Raw genomic sequence first — 20014 nt, 5'->3', positions numbered from 1 at the left:
GTATGTTTTTAACCTGTCATTGGGTTCTGAATTCCAAACAATCAATAATAACTCAAACTCATTTTTTATATCTAATGAAGAATTATTTAAAACATCCGGAACTCAAAAAGATATCTATCAATTCTTCTTTTTCTACTTATTCCGTCTTTTTCATATTGCAGGGGCGTCGCGAATTTCCTAAGAGTCTCTTAAACTTCTTTGATGAATGGTGTCATTCTGATCATAAGAGACATCTTAATGCAGACCGAATGTATGCAATAGGTATTCCGGATTCAGGATCAGAATTGGAGGATTTGAAGGAAATAAAAAAATGCATTGCTAATATTGTGAAGTCTCCTCGTTATTCGAAAGAAAATATTCGACCTGTCTGGGCATTATTTGAACATATATTGAATATAATGAAAGAAAATAGAAAAGTGATTTCACGGAAAACTTTATCCGATTACATTGACCAATTAATAGCTCAGGAGTTTAGGATTGACGAGTCAGAAATTTCAAAAATGCTGGACTTTTTTCACAGAGTTGGTGTTCTGTTATACTTTGATAAAGATGGTTTGAAGGAAAAGATTATTCTTGATATCCAGTGGCTCCTTGATGCATTTAAGTGTATCATTGAATACCCTGTCAGAACAGAGGTAAACGATATGAAGCGTAGGCATTTTTATCGCACTGGTGAATTAGACAATGTAGAACTAGATAGAATTTGGCATATTCAGGGAAAAGATTTTCTGAAGCACAAAACAACAATGATAGCATACATGCAACAGCTTGGATTATTGATACCATTGAAGGAATTGCATTCCATTGACTCTACTGTGTATTATTTCCCTAGCATGAATCGTAAAAGGTTTGACAAGACTGGTGAGAATAATTCAAAGTCCTCAATTCTCTGCTTTAAGTTTGATGATGAAATGCAGCTTCCAATTAATGTTTTTCATGGCATAGTTTTGAAATGTTCCAAAATAAATAATTGGTCCATATTGACAGAAGGAGCAAAGAATAACATTTGCCTTTACCAAAATACAGCATGTTTCTCTTTCCAAAAACATGTTGTGGTTTTATGCAATTGCAATTTTGAAATTCGGGTGCAGGTCTGGGCATCGCCAGAAATATATGATGGAAGACTACTTAAAGAGATAAAACATTTAGTCGAGGATATCATACACGATGACGACCTCTCTTATGAAATCGGTTACAAATGTCGAAAAGATGTGCTGAATGTTGAAGAAGATGTATCATTCATTTCCCAGAGTACTTTTCCTGTCTCTAATCATTTATGTGAAATATGTGATGTTGATAAGAAACATGTTGTGGATAATGATATATGCTGGGTAGGTGTAAAATATTTTAGTCATTCTTTTTTAAAGTTCTAATTTAAAGGTTTAAAAATATGTTGCTTTAACTTCTTGACTTGCTAGATAATTTTAGATAATTTTTTAGGAACTTGAAGTGAATGGTGAAAATCAAGGTAAGTAACAATATTGATATCTCCTACAGAAATATGTGTTATAGTAAACTGTCGTCTGTTTCATTTATATGTATAATATCAGACATATACTATTAACACGCTTCGATATGTTAATAAAATGGTCTCATGTAACTAGCTACGAGGTAAAAGAAATCAGACTGTAAACACTGCTTTTTATTATGCGCACTGAAGCTAGTGTGAAAGCTGTTATGGAATACGTTCTTATTTAACTATCTTATCCTGAACATATATGATGGAATACGCCTTAATTCAAGATGGCGTATGAATCCGCCTTAAGGACGTTGTTTACTCAGGGTTTGAGTTCTCAAATCCGGATTGTTAAAAAGTTCAATTTCATTAGTAAAATTTATTTCATGAAATGAATTATTATTGACATAACAATTGGTATTTTTACTAAATTATGGAATTAGGCTCTGACACAGTTTGACTTTTAGCAAAACAGAGGAAATTCGGACTAAATTTTTCAGATTTCGTTTTCCACTTAAATATTTTTGGTAGTACTATTCTATCTAAAGTTAAGATTTTATTTGTTAGTCAACAAAATTCTGCATATTTGCTGTTGGTTTTATCTTGCTTTTTCGCTTAGATAACCGTATAGTACACTCAACAAAAATATTTAAAAAAGTTTTAAAAAGATAAAAGATTTTGATCATTGACCTCATATAAATTGTATGCCAGCAGAGAGAGGTCAATATATTTAGTTTAATACTATAAAGGTTTTAGCATTATCATCATTCAGTGTTTTGATATATTGAATCAAAAATGGGTAGTAATTTGAAAACTGATAGAGGAAACTCGGACTAGAATATCTATAAAAAGTGTGATTGATTTAATGTCACTACCATTTATAAACTGTATTTTATTTGTTAAAGAGTTAAGCAATATGTATTTTTTTCACAATCAAGAAAATTTTAATTTTAGTGTAAAATTTTTATGCATTTTTCTTAATTTTTCAAAAAATATTCAATAGCCATTAACTCAAAAAGTAGGTCATTGACCTATTTTTTGAAAGTGAAGAATAACACTACCATGCAAGGTCTATAACACACAATAGTTGGTTTTTCATTATCATCAGTGGAATTTTTTTATATTCTGAGTAAACGTCATCCATAAGGTAAAGATGAACACTTTTACAACAGACGGAGAAACAGAGTATGTATCGATTGCATTCATTTCTCTTATAAATCAGTGCCCATACTCAAAACATAAAACTATTTATAATTCCTGCGTATTTCTTTTTAGCTCACCTGAACCGAAGGTTCAAGTGAGCTTTTCTGATCACCCGTTGTCCGTCGTCCGTCCGTCCGTCCGTCCGTCTGTCTGTCCGTCCGTCTGTAAACTTTTCACATTTTCAACTTCTTCTCAAAAACCACTGGGCCAAATTTAACCAAATTTGGTACAAAGCATCCTTATGGAAAGGGGATTATAAATTGTTAAAATAAAGGGCACAGCCCTTTTCAAAAGGGAGATAATTGCGAAACAGTGAGTATAGGGTGCATGTATTTAAAAATCTTCTTCTCAAGAACCACTGCACCAGAAATGCAAATATTTACACAAAAGCTTGTATATATAGTGAAGATTCTAAATTGTAAAAATCGTGACCCTCGGACCAAAACTGGGGCCCCAGGCGGGGTTCAAAGTTTAACATAGAAATACATAGGAAAATGTTTAAAAAATCTTCTTCTCAAGAACCACTGCACCAGAAATGCCAATATTTACACAAAAGCTTGTATATATAGTGAAGATTCTAAATTGTAAAAATCGTGACCCTCGGACCAAAACTGGGGCCCCAGGCGGGGTTCAAAGTTTAACATATATAGAAATACATAGGAAAATGTTTAAAAAATCTTCTTCTCAAGAACCACTGCACCAGAAATGCCAATATTTACACAAAAGCTTGTATACAAAGTGAAGATTCTAAATTGTAAAAATCGTGACCCTCGGACCAAAACTGGGGCCCCAGGCGGGGTTCAAAGTTTAACATAGAAATACATAGGCAAATGTTTAAAAAATCTTCTTCTCAAGAACCACTGCACCAGAAATGCCAATATTTACACAAAAGCTTGTATATATAGTGAAGATTCTAAATTGTAAAAATTGTGACCCTCGGACCAAAACTTGGGCCCCAGGCGGGGTTCAAAGTTTAACATAGAAATACATAGGAAAATGTTTAAAAAATCTTCTTCTCAAGAACCACTGCACCAGAAATGCCAATACATACACAAAAGCTTGTATATATAGTGAAGATTTTAAATTGTAAAAATCGTGACCCTCGGACCAAAACTGGGGCCCCAGGCGGGGTTCAAAGTTTAACATAGAAATACATAGGAAAATGTTTAAAAAATCTTCTTCTCAAGAACCACTGCACCAGAAATGCCAATATTTACACAAAAGCTTGTATGTATAGTGAAGATTCTAAATTGTAAAAATTGTGACCCTCGGACCAAAACTTGGGCCCCAGGCGGGGTTCAAAGTTTAACATAGAAATACATAGGAAAATGTTTAAAAAATCTTCTTCTCAAGAACCACTGCACCAGAAATGCCAATACATACACAAAAGCTTGTATATATAGTGAAGATTGTAAAAATCGTGACCCCCGAACAAAAGTGGGGCCCCAGGAGGGGTTTAGATTTTAACATATATAGGAAAATGTTTTAAAATCTTCTCAAGAACCATCTTGCAACTGTTTGGGATATTACTATGCATACATGTACATCCTTAAATAATGTAGATTCAAAAAATTGTAACTCCCGGACAATTGATGGGCACCAAGAGGGGTTCAAAATTTAAACATTTTAAAAAACAAAGGAAAAGTTTAAAAATTTTCTTCTCAAGAACTACAATGTTTTAGTTAGTGAAATATCTATGCATGCATCCTTCGCTTATGTAGATTCCTAATTCGTAAAATCGTGACCCCCGGACCAATAATGGGGCCCCAAGATGGGGTCAAAGTTTATTATAGAAATATAAAGGTAACAGGTTAAAAAATCTTCTTCTCGAGAACTACAATGCTTCAATTTGTGAGATTACTATCATGCATACAACCTTGGATAATGAAGGTTCGACAGTTTTAAAATAGTGACCCCTGGACTAATACTAGGGACCCAAGATGGGTTTAAAGTTAAATGTAGAAGTACCGGTATATATGGAAAATGTTTAAAAATCTTCTTTTCGAGAACTACAATGCATCAATTTGTCAGATAACTACGTAAGCACCCTCAAATAGTGTAGATTCGAAATTATAAAAGCCGTGACCTCAATCTAATACTGGGGCCCCAAGAGGTGTTCAAAGTTTAGCATAGAAATATAGAGGGAAAATGTTGAAAAATATTTTTCTAGGGAACTATAATGCTTCAGCTTGTGAGATAACTATGCAAGCATCCTTAAATAATGTAGATTCCAAATAATTAAAACTTTAGCACTGGACTAATACTGTGGCCCCAAAAGGGGTTCAAAGTTTAACATAGAAAGATATATTGAAAATGTTTAAAAAAAGTTCTTCTCGAGAACTATAATGCTACAGTTTGTGAGATTACAGTCAGTTCAAGCATATCTTTTACAACATACACCATAACATAGCATAGCATTGAAATCTCATAGCATAGCATTAAAATCTCATAGCATAGCATTGGAATCTCATACCATAGCATACAATCTCATAGAATCGCATTCGTCATATCATACCATAGCATACCATAGCATAGCATACAACAGTATTTTAACTCGGTTTTGAGTGTTTTTATTTGATAAAATAAATGTTTACATGACAGATTTGTGGTAAACTTTGGCTTCTTAGTATTTTACTTCGAAATGTGAGGAACTCTTCTGTGTATGGAGGCGTTTTTGTTCAAATCTCATAGCATACCATAGCATAGCATAGCATACAATATCATTAAGCTCTTCATTTCGATTTCTCATAGCATAGCATACAAATCTCATAGCATAGCATACAAATCTCATAGCATATCATTAAAATCGCATACCATAGCATAGCATTAAAATGTAAAAGATATGCATGAAATGACTGTACTATGCAAGGATCCTCAAATTGTGTAAACTCTAATGTAGTGGAACCAAGAGTTATCTTTCTTAATGCTCTGTACAGTCTGAGAGTTATTCCTCTTGAAGTGGAACTCTTCTACGTTCAGTTTTTCAGGTTGTGTACTTGCGGTCCCACCGCAGTGCTACACATTTTCATTCCTATGTTACTATTTATGTTGTTCAAGCCAACCATAAACCTCGGACCATTACTGGGTCCCCAGAAAGGGGTTCAATGTTTAAAATAGAAAAAGCATATGCTACGAAATGTAATGTTACAAGGAACTGCTGTTCAGGTGAGCGATGTGGCCCATGGGCCTCTTGTTTTAAACAAATCATAGTTCAGACATCACAGCAGAATTTCACCTCATATTTGCCTTCTACTTAAATATGAAAATTAAAAAAAAAATATTTTCCGTCCAAATTTTCACTCCTTTCGTATGGTTAGTTTCTTGAAAGTTTGTAGAGTCTTCTCGGTATTTGCATCACTTAAATGCTTTACTCACGTTTCATACTCAATATGTTCACATATTTTGAAAGAATACATGCAATTTGATAAAGGAATTACTTACAACTTAATACTCGATCAAATATAATTATATATGTATCAATATACATTTATAACTGTGCCTTTTTGTTCTTATATCACTTGAGCTGAATGCTCAAGTGGGCTTTTTGATCACTTTTGTCCGGCGTCCGTCTGTCCGCCCGTCCGTCTGTCTGTCTGTACACTTTTTACATTTTCGACTTCTTCTCCTGAACCACTTGACCAATTTATATCAAATTCGGCACAAAGCATCATTGGGTAAAGTTGAATCAAGTTTGCTAAAATAAAGGGACACGCCCTATTTTAAGGGGAAATGATTAGGATTTATTGAAAATTTGGTGATATTTTTTTTTAAATCTTCTCAAAAACCATTTGACCATAAAAGCAGAAATTTGTGGGTAAACATTCTCAGATAGTGTTGATTCAAGTTTGTTCAAATCATGGTCCCCGGGGGTAAGATGGGGCCACAATGGGGGTCGAAGTTATACATAGAAGTATATAGAGATAATCTTAAAATATCTTCTTCTCAAATACCATTTGGCCAGAAAAGCTGACACTTGTGTGGAAGTATCATCAAATAGTGTAGATTCAAGTTTGTACAAATAATGGTCCCCAGGAGTAAGTTGGGGACACAATGGGGGGTCGAAGTTTTACATAGGAGTTTATATAGTTAATCTTTAAAAATATTCTTCTCAAAAACCATTAGGCAAAAATAGCTGAAACTTGTGTGGAAGCATCCTTAGATAGTGTAAATTTAAATTTATTCAATCATGGCCCCAAAGGTAAGATAGGGTCACAGTGGTGGGAGGAGGGGTCATAGTTTTAAAAGCTGAAACTTGTGTGGAAGCAACCATATTTAAGTTTGTACAATCATGGTCCCCAGGGGTTAGGTGGGGAGGGGGGGGGGTAGAAGCATTACATAGGATTATTTAAAGTTAAACTTGAAATATTTCCTTCTCAAAAACCATTAAGCCAGAAAAGCTGAACCTTGTATGGAAGCATTCTCAAATAGTGCAGATTCAAGTTTGCTCAAATCATGGTACCTAGTGGGGCCACAATGGGGGCGGGGTCAATTTTTTACATAGGAATATAAAGAGAAATTATATTTTAAATGTTCTACTCAGAATACGACTGGCAAGCTGTAACTTGTGTGAAGTATCATCAGGTAGGTTAGATTCAAGTTTGGTCAACCTATGATCCCCAAGGTAGGTTAGGGGCATAATGGGGACCGTTAAATCTTTACAAAGGAATATATTGAGAACATTTTTTTTCTAAAAAAAAAACATTTTCTTAACAAAAGGTGCAACATTAGTGAACGCAACCTTAGATAGTGTAGATTCAAATTTGTCAAAATCGTATTTTTCATGAGTAGGATGGAGCCCTATATGGTGGGGGGTCCAATTTTACAAAGAAAAACATTAAAAAATTCACTAAAACTCAAATGTTATAATATATGGTTTGTCATATTTCTTATTCTTTAAAATTGTTTAGATTTTGGCACAAGTTTGATGTAGGTTTATATCCCATTTGATTAAGATCTTCTTGAGAATTTAATGCTCAATATGTGAAATGACTATACTGTGACAAAAAGTGATAAACAGAATATCCAGGAAATTTTTTTTTGTTTTTTTAAATACAGGATCTGTCAGACTACATTGTCCATATTGTTTTGGTATATTACTTGGTAAAGCTGATTTTATAATGTCTATTGTTGCTCAGGTGTTATACTGATTATACAAAATACTTTTCAACAATGTGAACAAATTAAAAAAAACAATCTTTACCTTTTAAAACTGGGTTATGTATGGTAGGCCTGGCATTCTGCTTTTTAATCTCTCGTGTCTATCGTCCTTTTGTTTTTGAGCTAGTTTTTTCCCAATCAGGCTGTTCCTCAATAGACTAGGGCAGCTTTATATGAATAATCTAAAACAAATGCCTTTCATCCTCACAGATACAATTAGCACAGTTTTAAGTGCACTTCACTACTATTTTTAATAAATCATGAACATTATAAATATTGATTTACTTTCGATTTAACATTAAGATTCCGGAGTATGTCTTTTAGTCCACACACTGCGCACACTTTGCTTTACTCCATAAGATATGGGTTTACATCAAATAGCTGTAGATCAATTTCACTGTCTTTTTCCAAAAAAAAAAATCCTCTAAACAGTTTACACATGTCCAAGGTTTGTAACACAAAGATGATCAGAAAATTTGGGAACGACCGTTGTAGCCAAATTCAAAACTCACAAAGCACGAGCCTCTGAGGCCAGAAAATTTGGGAAGGGATAAAGCTGATTTTATTAAACAAAGCTTCGAAGTACTAATAGCCATAGCAAATCAATTTTAGTAGCAATTCAAAATTACAATCAATAAGCTAGCGTGTTTATAACCCATTCCTGTTTTTATATTGATCTAACATTGTGGCAAAAATAGTATGTACATGCATATGGTAGAAAAAATAGATTTCACCTTTTTACGTCCCTCTGCAATGCAGGAGAGGCTGCGGCTCTTGACAATCGGGGAGTCCATTGAGCTATTTGTTTACAAATGGCAGGCTGTTGTATTGAGGTCAAGATAAAATGTCCTTGCAATTAACAAGCCTTTGTGTAGAACAAATGTATACATATATAACTTGTTTAATAGTGTCATCGGATTATCAGATTGAATTTAAATTTAAGGTTAAAAAGCATTGTTTCAAAATATATGTTAAAGTGTCATGTAAGGTCAGACGACACGTTCCTCGAGCATCTTTTTTGTGCCTCCTCGTAATAAAGAGTTCAAATAAAAATTATTTTTATAATTATTTAAAAATGATTAAAATTTACTTGTATATGGTAATATGCCCAGAATTTAATTGGATGTGGTTATGTGTATGGATGGCCGAGTGGTTATAGTCGTGGCCGCTCACTGCCAAGAGCGTATGTTATTGAGGTCGTGAGTTCAAAGCCCGGCTCCGGCCAAGATAGAGTTCCACCTTTGGTATTTGCTGTGCTGTATATTTATTTACTTTTATATCAGCAATTTATGTGTATTTTCAAGAAGATTATATGGGAAATTACATACTCTAGTATTTTGCTTAAATGCTGGTAAGGTGTCCTGATTTTTTCCAAGAAAGCTTGTCAAAGTAGTAGTAAACCATTAACAAATTCCTGAAAAAAGTTATATAAAATTGAGAAACGTGTCGTTTAACCTTAAAGAAATAGATCCGTGCACAGGCAGAATACCAAAAAATGTAAGATATTGACATTTGATTGACGGACAAAAAAAAAACAGTTTGAAGAAAGTAGAAAAGTTTATCGAGTGAAAACAACAGACAGTTCTCTAAGAATTCAAATTGTAATTTAGATATTTTTAACACTGAAAGAGAACTGTAGTACGTCTTTAACACATGTTGATTTGGTAATTTCAAGTTTTAGCCGTGTATTTTATATCATAACTTTCAAAGAATTCCCAAACTGCTTGGTAAGGCAAAATATTTGATGATTGTCTGAGGGGGAAACGGGCAGTAAAAAATAATACGGTTAACTTTAACAGAAAACGGCTAGATGCTAAAAATACGAGTAATGTTAGGTCCGGTTATGAATAAAATGGAACCCGTCTAACATGAAAAGAGTTTTCCATGTACGCCTTTGATAATCCTAAGTATAGTTACATTTAAACCGCCGGAATACGTCTAAGTTCATCCTGAGTCCAGCCGAAAACCGGCCGACATTTTTGTACAGGTCAGAGGACCAGTCTACAATATCTCTTTGTTTGAAGCAGCCAGTTTGAATGCATGTTTTCAATCTGGAAAGCAATGTTTGTTGTGCAACATTTCACATGAAAATATCATACATGTATATAGAAAATGAAAGATATATGTTGTCAATATTGTGAAGTAAATTTAAATGAAGTACTGTAGACGTACTTTTGTCCGCGTGGTATTAATTTACGCTATGAACGCGGGCACAAATTTTCCGCGGAATTTTTTCCCAGTGTACTTAAAGTGCATTTTGGAATGAAATTTTGAAATTGCATTACATGAATAAGGATAATCGGAAGTTACTACATTATAGAACACTTGCATATACGTGTACTTAATGTATATGGTTTTTATCTAGAAAAACTGTCAAACAAATTTGTATTGAAAATTCACATAATAAATAATTTAATCTCCTAAAGATTTGAATTTTCGGTAAATTCACTTGCATGAAATTTAAACTTTTCCCAGCTCCAGATAACGGCACGTGTCAGACGACAAATAGCCCCAAGCGGGTCTGTCTTTCAATGATCCAATTAACTACACGCTAAGACCCGCGTTTTTACTGCAATTTTTAGATCCCTTTGTGCTCTGACTTTTAATTGATAAAACTGATCAACTCATAATTTAAACGACATTTGAACCCATAAATTGACAGTTAATAAAGATCACAAGACGATTTTAGCCAGCGTCGTAACATCTTGACCGCTAACTAATGACTACCGACCAGTACACAACCGATAATTACTGTTCACTGTGAATAGTTCTTACAATTTAAGACCAAAGTTGGACAAATTCTAGGTAATGAAAATCGCTCAGAACTAAATTTAATAATAATTATTCAAATAATTTTTTTTTTCATTCAAAGAATCCGCGTAAATTTTTACCCGCGGATTAAATTAATATTGTGATTCCGCGGAATTATGACCCCGTGGAAAAAAATACGTCTACAGTATTTCAACACGTTATCAATTTCACTTGTGACGGTGGTTTAAGCTTTGTTTTGATTTTCATTCCATTATGCTTTTTTAATTGCTTGTACATGTACGTATCAAATCAAACATAGACTTCGGTAAAAAAGGAGTTGATTGCAAAAATAATAAAATCTTATGCATTTACAACGTGCTAAAAGACAATTCATTCAATTGATAATTCGGTATGTTCTTTGATCAATCGGTGGGGTCGCAGTAGTCAATTATTCAATGTGTTTTATTAAAATGCTTTGCATTTTATCGAGTTTATATATTATAAACAGACTACATTTTCGTTGATGGAGATATGTAGGTAAACGTATGATTTTCAAAATAAATTGTGCTCTTTCTGATAAAGTGCATTTTCCATCTGTTTTCCTTGTTTATTAACTTCTATTTGAGTGTCAAAAAGGGAAACTTTGTTGAAATAATCAATTTTTAATCGGTAACTTTGCAGGAAGTTCCTCCAAAAGAGAATTTGAAGTCGCCATGTATTCTGAGTTTAAAATCGTGTAAATTCACTCCAATTTATGTAATTAAAAAGACGTTTTCCCAGCCTCTGTTGACCCCTGTTGTGGTTTATCACCCGCGACTGTCCTTGTTTTAGAGGTTATCAATACGGGTGATGCAACCTTATACCTTGCATTGAAAATTACAAACGATATTTACAATTCGTGTTGATATTACAATTAGTTGCTATCTTGTAATAAGTTGATAACTCTTCCAAATTAATGTTTAAATAATAATAAAACCGTTCGTTTACAGTTGTTTACAGTTATATCAATGCCTAAAAAACAATAACAACCCCCACCCCACCCCACACAGAGAAGTGCATCAACTGATTTAGTGTCACTTAAGTAACATAATTACATAACATTCATTATAATGTATGAATAAATTAACAGAATGAAACTAAAACAATTGGATATTTTTTTTGAAATTGCTTTTAATACGCCGGTTTCGAGATAGGAACTCTCCTGTGTAGGAGGCGCAAATGACACGCAAGTTGAAGTGGATGTGGGACACATTGTCAACGTAAACAATAGCAACGCGCCGAAAATAAATATGTCTTTAAACGTATATTGAATTTTAAAACCGCAACTTAAATTGTTTACAATTAAACGAGGAATGACTTTCAGTGACTATTGATTGATCCAAAAAATGAAGATTATCAAATGAAAAATGAGTTAAATTAGGAAAAGAAAATATATTCAGAAAACCAACATTTACTGGCCTGCATATTTTATTACAGAAGAAAACTTTTAAAATAAATACAAAATAATACATAGTGCTTATAGGTAGGTAGTTTGATTTTCAGTAAAACAGATTGAATCGATTAAGAAAGAAACCAAGTATGGGCCCTGGTAGGGCGTTGTATTTTACACAATTAGAACGGCTTTTCATCGTGATTTGCTGTTTAAGAGCTTAATATTTTGTATTTCAAATGGGGAGAGAAGATTCAATTGAGGATACCTCCGCGTGGTTTGGACTGGGTAATATATCACATGAGTGATAGCTAACATCCTCTCGTCTCTTTTTCGGAAATAAAAGGTTTGTCCCGGGTAAACGTGTCCGGTTTTGTTCCGTCCCGGGTTTATAATATTTGGCCATAATTTTATCAAAATGATCTTTTTACGGAAATATTGAACAATTTAAGTATTAAAACTTAAATAGCAATGATAAAATACACAAGTTTCCACATTGAACAATGCAATTCACTTAATATCGCCAAGATGTGTAACCCGGGCTCGCTACCAACATGACCCATTTCAGTCACCTGAAAAATGAAATTGTGTAATTAATATTGAAAAACTCATTCTGTGATAATAAAAATTTCAGCGAAGACAAATCAAGTTGTTTTAAAGTATTCCTGCACATTTCGTGCAGACAAAATGAGTATTTTTAAAGAAATCAACAAAAACCCGGTTAACAGTTTCGAATATTCCGGCCCGGCCCGGGTTTCGCTACCCATTTTAGTCACACTCCGATATCAAATATATTTGATATACAGGTAAATATGTTACCTTGTTCGTAAGAACTTCGATAGTTTACAATCATTTCTCACTTTCACCGCTTACAGATATGATTTATATATACTACTGATTAATTTGATCGAAAGAATTGAAAATTTACTATCAGGATAAAATGCTGTATAGGAATTTACATTTTTATTCAAAAATGTCCGTATAAGGCGCACTGATAGACTCGTAGCTTTGAGATAACTGTATTTACTTATAAATGGCTGAAAACAATTAACACGATAGCATATACGGGAAAACTTTAAATTAAACGATAATCCTGATAAGATTAACTCACGCTAGGATAGGATTAACGCAAGATAGAACAGTATACACGCACGATACGATAGGATTAATACGGAAGCCCGTTAGTGCCAGGTAGGAAAAATATTTTATCTGGCGGCCGCCAGATAATTATTTGGCGGCCGCCACTTATTATCTGGCGGCCGCCACATAATTTTCTGGCGGCCGCCATATAATTTTCTGGCGGCCGCCATATAATTTTCTGGCGGCCGCCACATAATTATCTGGCGGCCGCCACATAATTATTTGGCGGCCGCCAGATAAAACCTGGCTTCCTGATGCGCGCGCATGTTTTAATGGGAGCTTTTTAGGGAGTTGTGGATACACTCTAATTTATTAGTTTTATTAATTATTTCTGAAACTTGACATTAAATATCAATTGCAGAGCTTAGGATTTTGAAAAAAACTGGTTGAGTTGAATGTATAGAAGACATTGTTGTTAGAATCTAGAATGAATTTTATATTACTTTGTGCCTTGTATTATACATGTATGTTGTAAAACATGGTATTTTAGAGTTGATTCTGAACTTTTAAAACTAAACTAAACACCCGTTCAGGAAATCTTAACATTAAAAAACCTTAACTTGAGAGGAATTTTATGTAAACATGTACATAATTAAAGGAACGCACTGCCTTCTATATGTTTTAATTTTGGTATAAGAATTTACCAACGCAGATTAAAGTCAGCTTTATTGACCACGACAGCTAGTACAGGCAATATAATCACGAGAGCAGATCCATCTATGACTTTATAGGAATAAACTAGGACAAGTGTGTACTATGCATTCGTGGCCATAGATATGAAACTATTTAACTGATTGTGTTGTTAAACTCTTATTCCAAAACACATGAAAGGCAGTGTAAGAAAAGACCGTGATCGGCCACAGTCTCTCTGGGTAAATCAAAGTACTGAGAGTACTGAAAGGCGGGGTCTTGAAAGTATGAATTTGTAATTATTCTTGTTTTCCTCCATTATGTTCCAAAAATTATTAGTTTGAATTAGTTAGTTATTTCAATCTATATGTAGTATGCTAAAGTTCGGCTTTTTGCAATTGCATGATACTTTGTCATAATTTTGCTAAATCCCGACCGGGACTGTTCTTTATAAATGTAGAAAATTGACACAACGGTATATGTAAAATAAGACCCCAAGAAATTTTTTTAAAAACTACAACTAACTGGGAAAATCAAAACAACTATATTTAGGTATATTATTGAAATCGTTATATTTATTAACCGGGTTTTCTAACGGAAAAATCCGGTTATTAAAATGGTGAAAATGGCGGGCGGGCGGGCGGCTGCCAAAAGGGTACCCTCATTGTACGGATAACTCCTCCTACAGTTTTCAAGATAGGAAATTGTTCTTTTGCAGATCAATTGTACATATATCAGAGGTGTGCATATTGCTAGGATTTTGATTTCCGATAATTTATCGAAAAAATACCAGCTTTTGAACTTAGTCATTTTTTGGCAAAATATTGCATATAGGGTACCCTCATTGTACGGATAACTTCTCCTACAGTTTTCAAGATAGGAAGTTGTTGTTTTGCAGATCAATTGTACATATATAGGAGGAGTGCATATTGCTAGGATTTTTATTTATGATAGTTTATAAAAAAAAATACCAGCTGTTGAACTTAGTCATTTTCTCGCAGAATATTGCATAAAGGGTACCCCTATTGTACGGATAACTTCTCCTACAGTTTTCAAAATAGGAAGTTGTTGTTTTGCAGATGAATTGTACATATATAGGAGGTGTGCATATTGCTAGGATTTTGATCTGTGATAATTAATGAGAAAAATATTAGCTGTTGAACTTAGTCATTTTCTTGTAGAATATTGCATATAGGGTACCCCTATTGTACAGATAACTCCTCTTAAAGTTTTCAAGATAGGAAATTGTTGTTTTGCAGATTAATTGCACATATATAGGAGGAGTGCATATTGCTTTGATTTTGATTTCTGATTATTTATTAAAAAAAAAAACCAGATGTTGAACTTAATCATTTTCTTGCAGAATATTGCATGTAAAGTACCCCTATTGTATGGTAACTCCTCCTACAGTATACAAGATAGAGTTTTGAGTAGTTTTATTGTACATATATGTTATATGTATAAATTACTTGTAGTTTGTTTTTGTGAAATTGAAGAAAAATATCAGCCATTGAATATATTTCTTTTTCCTCATTATATTGCACACTTGGTGCTTCAATAATCTTGATAACTCCTCCTGCAGTTTCTAAGATCAAGATATTTTGTGTAGACAGGCATAGTGATATTCGTCTTGCTTTGAAAGTTTGATAAATATGAAAACAAAAGAAACCAAATTTTGTCTACGATTATTTCTGGTTGGGATCGGCCTCAAGTAATGTTTATCACATGAGACCATTTAAACGTTTGCCTTGGCCTAAGATGGTCTAAGCTTCTTGATTATCAAGACTATCAATTCAACTGCTCGACATGCGTCCTGCTGCTGCATTTTCCCAGGAGATGACCAAAACGTATAAATGGTATTTAGCGTTGCGCTACATTTTGATGTGTGAGTAATTTAATTATGTAGATGTTTATTACGTCTGTAAATCAGAGTAAAAGGTAATTAAAGCTGGATCGTGTCTTCGAGGAGGTTGTTTTGAGGTTGTGCAGATCGTGTTTGCATTAAATTCAACAGTAATGATTAATTTAATAAAATACAATAGATATAATACAATATAATAGATAAATATCAATCTGGGTAAATAAAATATTCGATGTTGAAAAGAAGAAATTTCTGAAGAGGAAGAATTTTCTGAAAAGTGATTAACACATCAGTATTATGGTGAGTAGAATTTAATATCATGCATGCATCAGCTTTCTGCACCATGCATACACTACTGAATTCAAAATCCACTGATATTCCCAAAAATTGACTGACATTGTCTGACATCCACTGTATATTCACTGTACCCTACTGTAAATCCACTGTACACCCACTGTACAGAGCCACTGTACCACACTGTATCCCACTGTACCCCACTGTACAGAGCCACTGTACTCCACTGTACTCCACTGAACAGCACTGTACCTACCCACTGACCAGCACTGTACCTCACTGTACACCACTGTACGGGGCACTGAACAGCACTGTACCCCACTGTACACCACTGTACAGGGTACTGACAAACACTGTACACCACTGTAACCCACTGTACCTATGTTGTTTTTTTAAGTTATTGATATGTTTGAACAATGAATTGGATATTTACTTTATTTGAGACCAAAATATGGATTTGTTTTGATTCTTTCCTATTGCTTACAAGAGAGAAAATGGGCTTCTATTTCTTTTAGTTCATATATAATTACATGCGCGGTCAGGGAAAAGGCAGGGATATCATCGATTTCTCGGGGAGCTTAGACATATTTTGGATAGTTGTACAATGTAAGTTTTATAAAATTGAATTATCTTCTGACCCCCCCCCCCCCCCCCGATCCTCCGATCCGTGCATGTATTAAAAACTCAGAATCCAGTTAATATCATACGAAATAAAGCAACTCATCCAATTAAAAGGGGGAAGTATTTATATATATTTCAATACTAATGTTTTAGTACCTAAATATTTAGTTGGGTTTTTTTTTTTTACAATGAATTTAATTTTATCAATATTATCAAAAAATTGTATTAGTTTACATGTTACATTAAAGTTTTAAAATTCAGAGAATTTAAAACAATGTATTACAATTTATAGAAAAAAAAATCCACTATATTGCTCAGCATACTGATTTTTTTTTTCAAAAGAGAGAAGATAACCAACTGGTCTGGACTTTAAAATGTCTTTGAAGTTTTACTTCACAGGACATCAGTGAGTCAGTGTCTGTGTATAGTATACATACTTTCAGTAGATCAAAAGTTGTGAGTGTCGCAATATTCAATCTTGTAAATTGTCAGTCTGATACCTTGTTCAAGATATTATGCAATTCCCTTATAGGGGTATATGTGATCTTGAGAGTATTAAATCCAGTTGAAATATGTATTTTTAAAAATATAACATTAATGAATAAACAAAATTATCTTTATATTCATCATTTTAGACGCGTTTTTTATCATTTAAATCAAGTCGGATTTTAACATGTTAAATATTTATAAATCCTCCCCTCTCCCCCAGCAGTCGCTGATATCAAAATAAGTACATTGTATAGTGTTAAATTAAAAATGGAATGTGGTGAAAACGTACACTGTTCAAATAATATTTCACTCTGTTACGGTACTTTAAATTATATACTTTTGAATTTCAACACTGTTCGTTATCACCACATGTCATACATCTACATGTACATTCTCTTGCACGGCTAAGAATATTGCCATGATATAGTTACATAGTTTTAATAAGAAAAAAATATATCGCCCTCTCTCTCTCTCTCTCTCTCTCTCTCTCTCTCTCTCTCTCTCTCTCTCTTATGTTGTAACTATCTTCCCAAATGTTTATGGACCAAGGTCACGAAGGCATAAACACCCCCTGCATCACACTTTAATTGTAGCATCTCTTCAATTATAAACGACATTTCATTTAATAGGCAAACATATTTATTTTCTCCTTCCGTAATAGGTAAATTGTGTACAGGTCGGATAAATGAAAAAAATATTTTTATTATTCAGTAATTGAAAACACGCAATTTATATTTGAATCATGTTTAATGTTTGTGACCTAATAAATTCCACAAAGATGAATGAGCATGCATCCCAAAACATGCGTATAAAATTTTCTTTTTAAAACAAACTTATGAGCTATAAAAACTGTATTTACTGGTTATACAGACAGCTGGAACTTGTTGCACGAAAACGTCACTCCATTGAGAACGAACGCCATTAGTTGTCATCGTATAATGGCTGCCTTTACATTCAACATTATAACTGATTGTGTGGTTTTTTTAACACAATTATATTTGTTAAAATTAACGTCTTCATCAATGTCGATTGCTAAACACAATGTACCGAGTTAAATTTGGGGGGGGGGGAGCAGAATTACATGTAGTTTACCAACTTTTGCTTTACACACTTAGAGAAAATCCGGACGACACGTAATCGCTTCATGTTGTCTTTAGAACAATAAGATAATCAAACAAAGACCAATTCTGACTAATCATTTATATCTTGTGTAATATTTGCTTCCTGTGTATAGTGATTATCAGCGTTCACGACCGCATGCGGGTAGACTTCCAGCCCCGGGGGCTTTCACACCTCTAGAAATTAAGCCCCCCCCCCCTCACCTGAGATTTACCACCCGGTAAAAATGTTCGGCCTTTAAATTGATTTTTCGTTTTTTTATCTTTATTTTACTGAAACCAGTATATTGGTATATTGTATCATAGCAAACAAGATAATTTCTCTCTCTCTCTCTCTCTCTCTCTCTCTCTCTCTCTCTCTCTCTCTCTCTCTCCATGCTAACGTACAAATATTTCAGTATTTGAATAAAGTACCACCGGTAACATGTATAGTTATGTTGACAGCGGCTAATTGTACATGTTGGCATAAAAATGATTTCTAGTTACGGGATAATGTCCATGGATTCAAATAATTTGAATTGAAGTTCGTTATTGAATGATTGTCATTTAAATTCTTAATGAATGAAAGTCAACGCTAAAAAGTAATTTTGAATATCGACGATGCATGTATTGTCTCCTTCTTTGTGTATGTCTACAGATAAAAGTCTTTTGTCTGTCATGGAACAATGAAAAACTCGGAACAAACAGAAAAAGGCGCAGACTATACACACGACCGGCTGACTGCGTCGAGGTGTGAAAACTGACCACCTGTGTATATGTGCTGTAGCCTAGGTATAAATAGATGCAAACGTCGGGGAAATACACTGTTAAAACAAAAATCTGAATTTTCACTTTTGATAAAAAAAAACCATTACGGTTGCCGGGTGCCTTAGGATCATAATTATTTAGAATCTGTCTTAAAAGATTTTTTTATTTACTTACAATTAGGTCTACTTGCATGTAATGCTTACTAAAGTGGGATTTATTATATCTATTTAATAGTTATTCCACACCGAGGTCAAAAATCAACAAAAATGCATAAAAGATTAATTCTATTAACATAATATTCATGCTTAACATGAATCGTTTCGACATAGCACAGTACTGCAAGGGGTATTAATTTGCAAGTGGATGAGGAAAAAAAGGGGGGGGGGGGGTATTATCTGTACTACATTTTATTTTTCGACTTAAAGTTTGCAGATTTTTTTTTTGAACCCAGGAGTTAGTTGGCAGAGATAAACTCGAGACTTAAGAAAATAATCGGTATGTAAAAGAAGCAGATTAATAGACAATCAATTTCTTACCCCAATCGATTTCTGATTAATATCTCTCTCTCTCTCTCTCTCTCTCTCTCTCTCTCTCTCTCTCTCTCTCTCTCTCTCTCTCATGAATTTACTAGTGCTAAAAATTGAGGCCCGGGGTCAGAAAGGAATAAGCACCTTAAAATTCCCCTACGGCATCACAACCACCAGTTCCAGCATAGATTTTATAATGAACTTTTCTACGACTACATATGATACCAATACAATAGTCAGAAAGTGATATACATGCAAGGGGTTTTGCAATTAATAGACAATCAATTTCTTACCCTAATCGATTTCTGATTAATCTCTCTCTCTCTCTCTCTCTCTCTCTCTCTCTCTCTCTCTCTCTCTCTCTGTTTAAAATTTAAAATGCATTCTGCATTATATGTTATTTTGCAAAATTAAAACCCAACATTTGCAATGCAATTTTAAATATAATTTTAATCAAAAGAAATCAACATATGAGCTCGAAACTCGCCCGCTTTCTTCAAAATGTACCTGTGTAGTCAAGCGCGCAGTCATGATACACGGACATGTGTACACGAACAAGCATGAATATATTTTGTGGATTCAGTGTTTAAT

General features: G+C 33.8%; 1 protein-coding gene across 1 annotated transcript in view; it reads left to right on the top strand.

The window, feature by feature from the left end:
* The window catches only part of LOC136270101 (uncharacterized), a 34592-nt gene continuing 14578 nt past the window's right edge, over nucleotides 1-20014 (top strand). The window contains exons 1-2 of the mRNA XM_066066573.1: nucleotides 1-1331; nucleotides 1441-1468. Of these exons, the coding sequence (XP_065922645.1) occupies nucleotides 3-1331; nucleotides 1441-1468 (1357 nt within the window). The 5' untranslated portion in view covers nucleotides 1-2. The remainder of the gene's footprint in view (nucleotides 1332-1440; nucleotides 1469-20014) is intronic.

Source organism: Magallana gigas, chromosome 1 (genome assembly GCF_963853765.1).
Source record: "Magallana gigas chromosome 1, xbMagGiga1.1, whole genome shotgun sequence".
Classification (NCBI taxonomy): Eukaryota; Metazoa; Mollusca; class Bivalvia; order Ostreida; family Ostreidae; genus Magallana; species Magallana gigas.
This window is presented reverse-complemented; position numbering and strand designations above follow the sequence as displayed.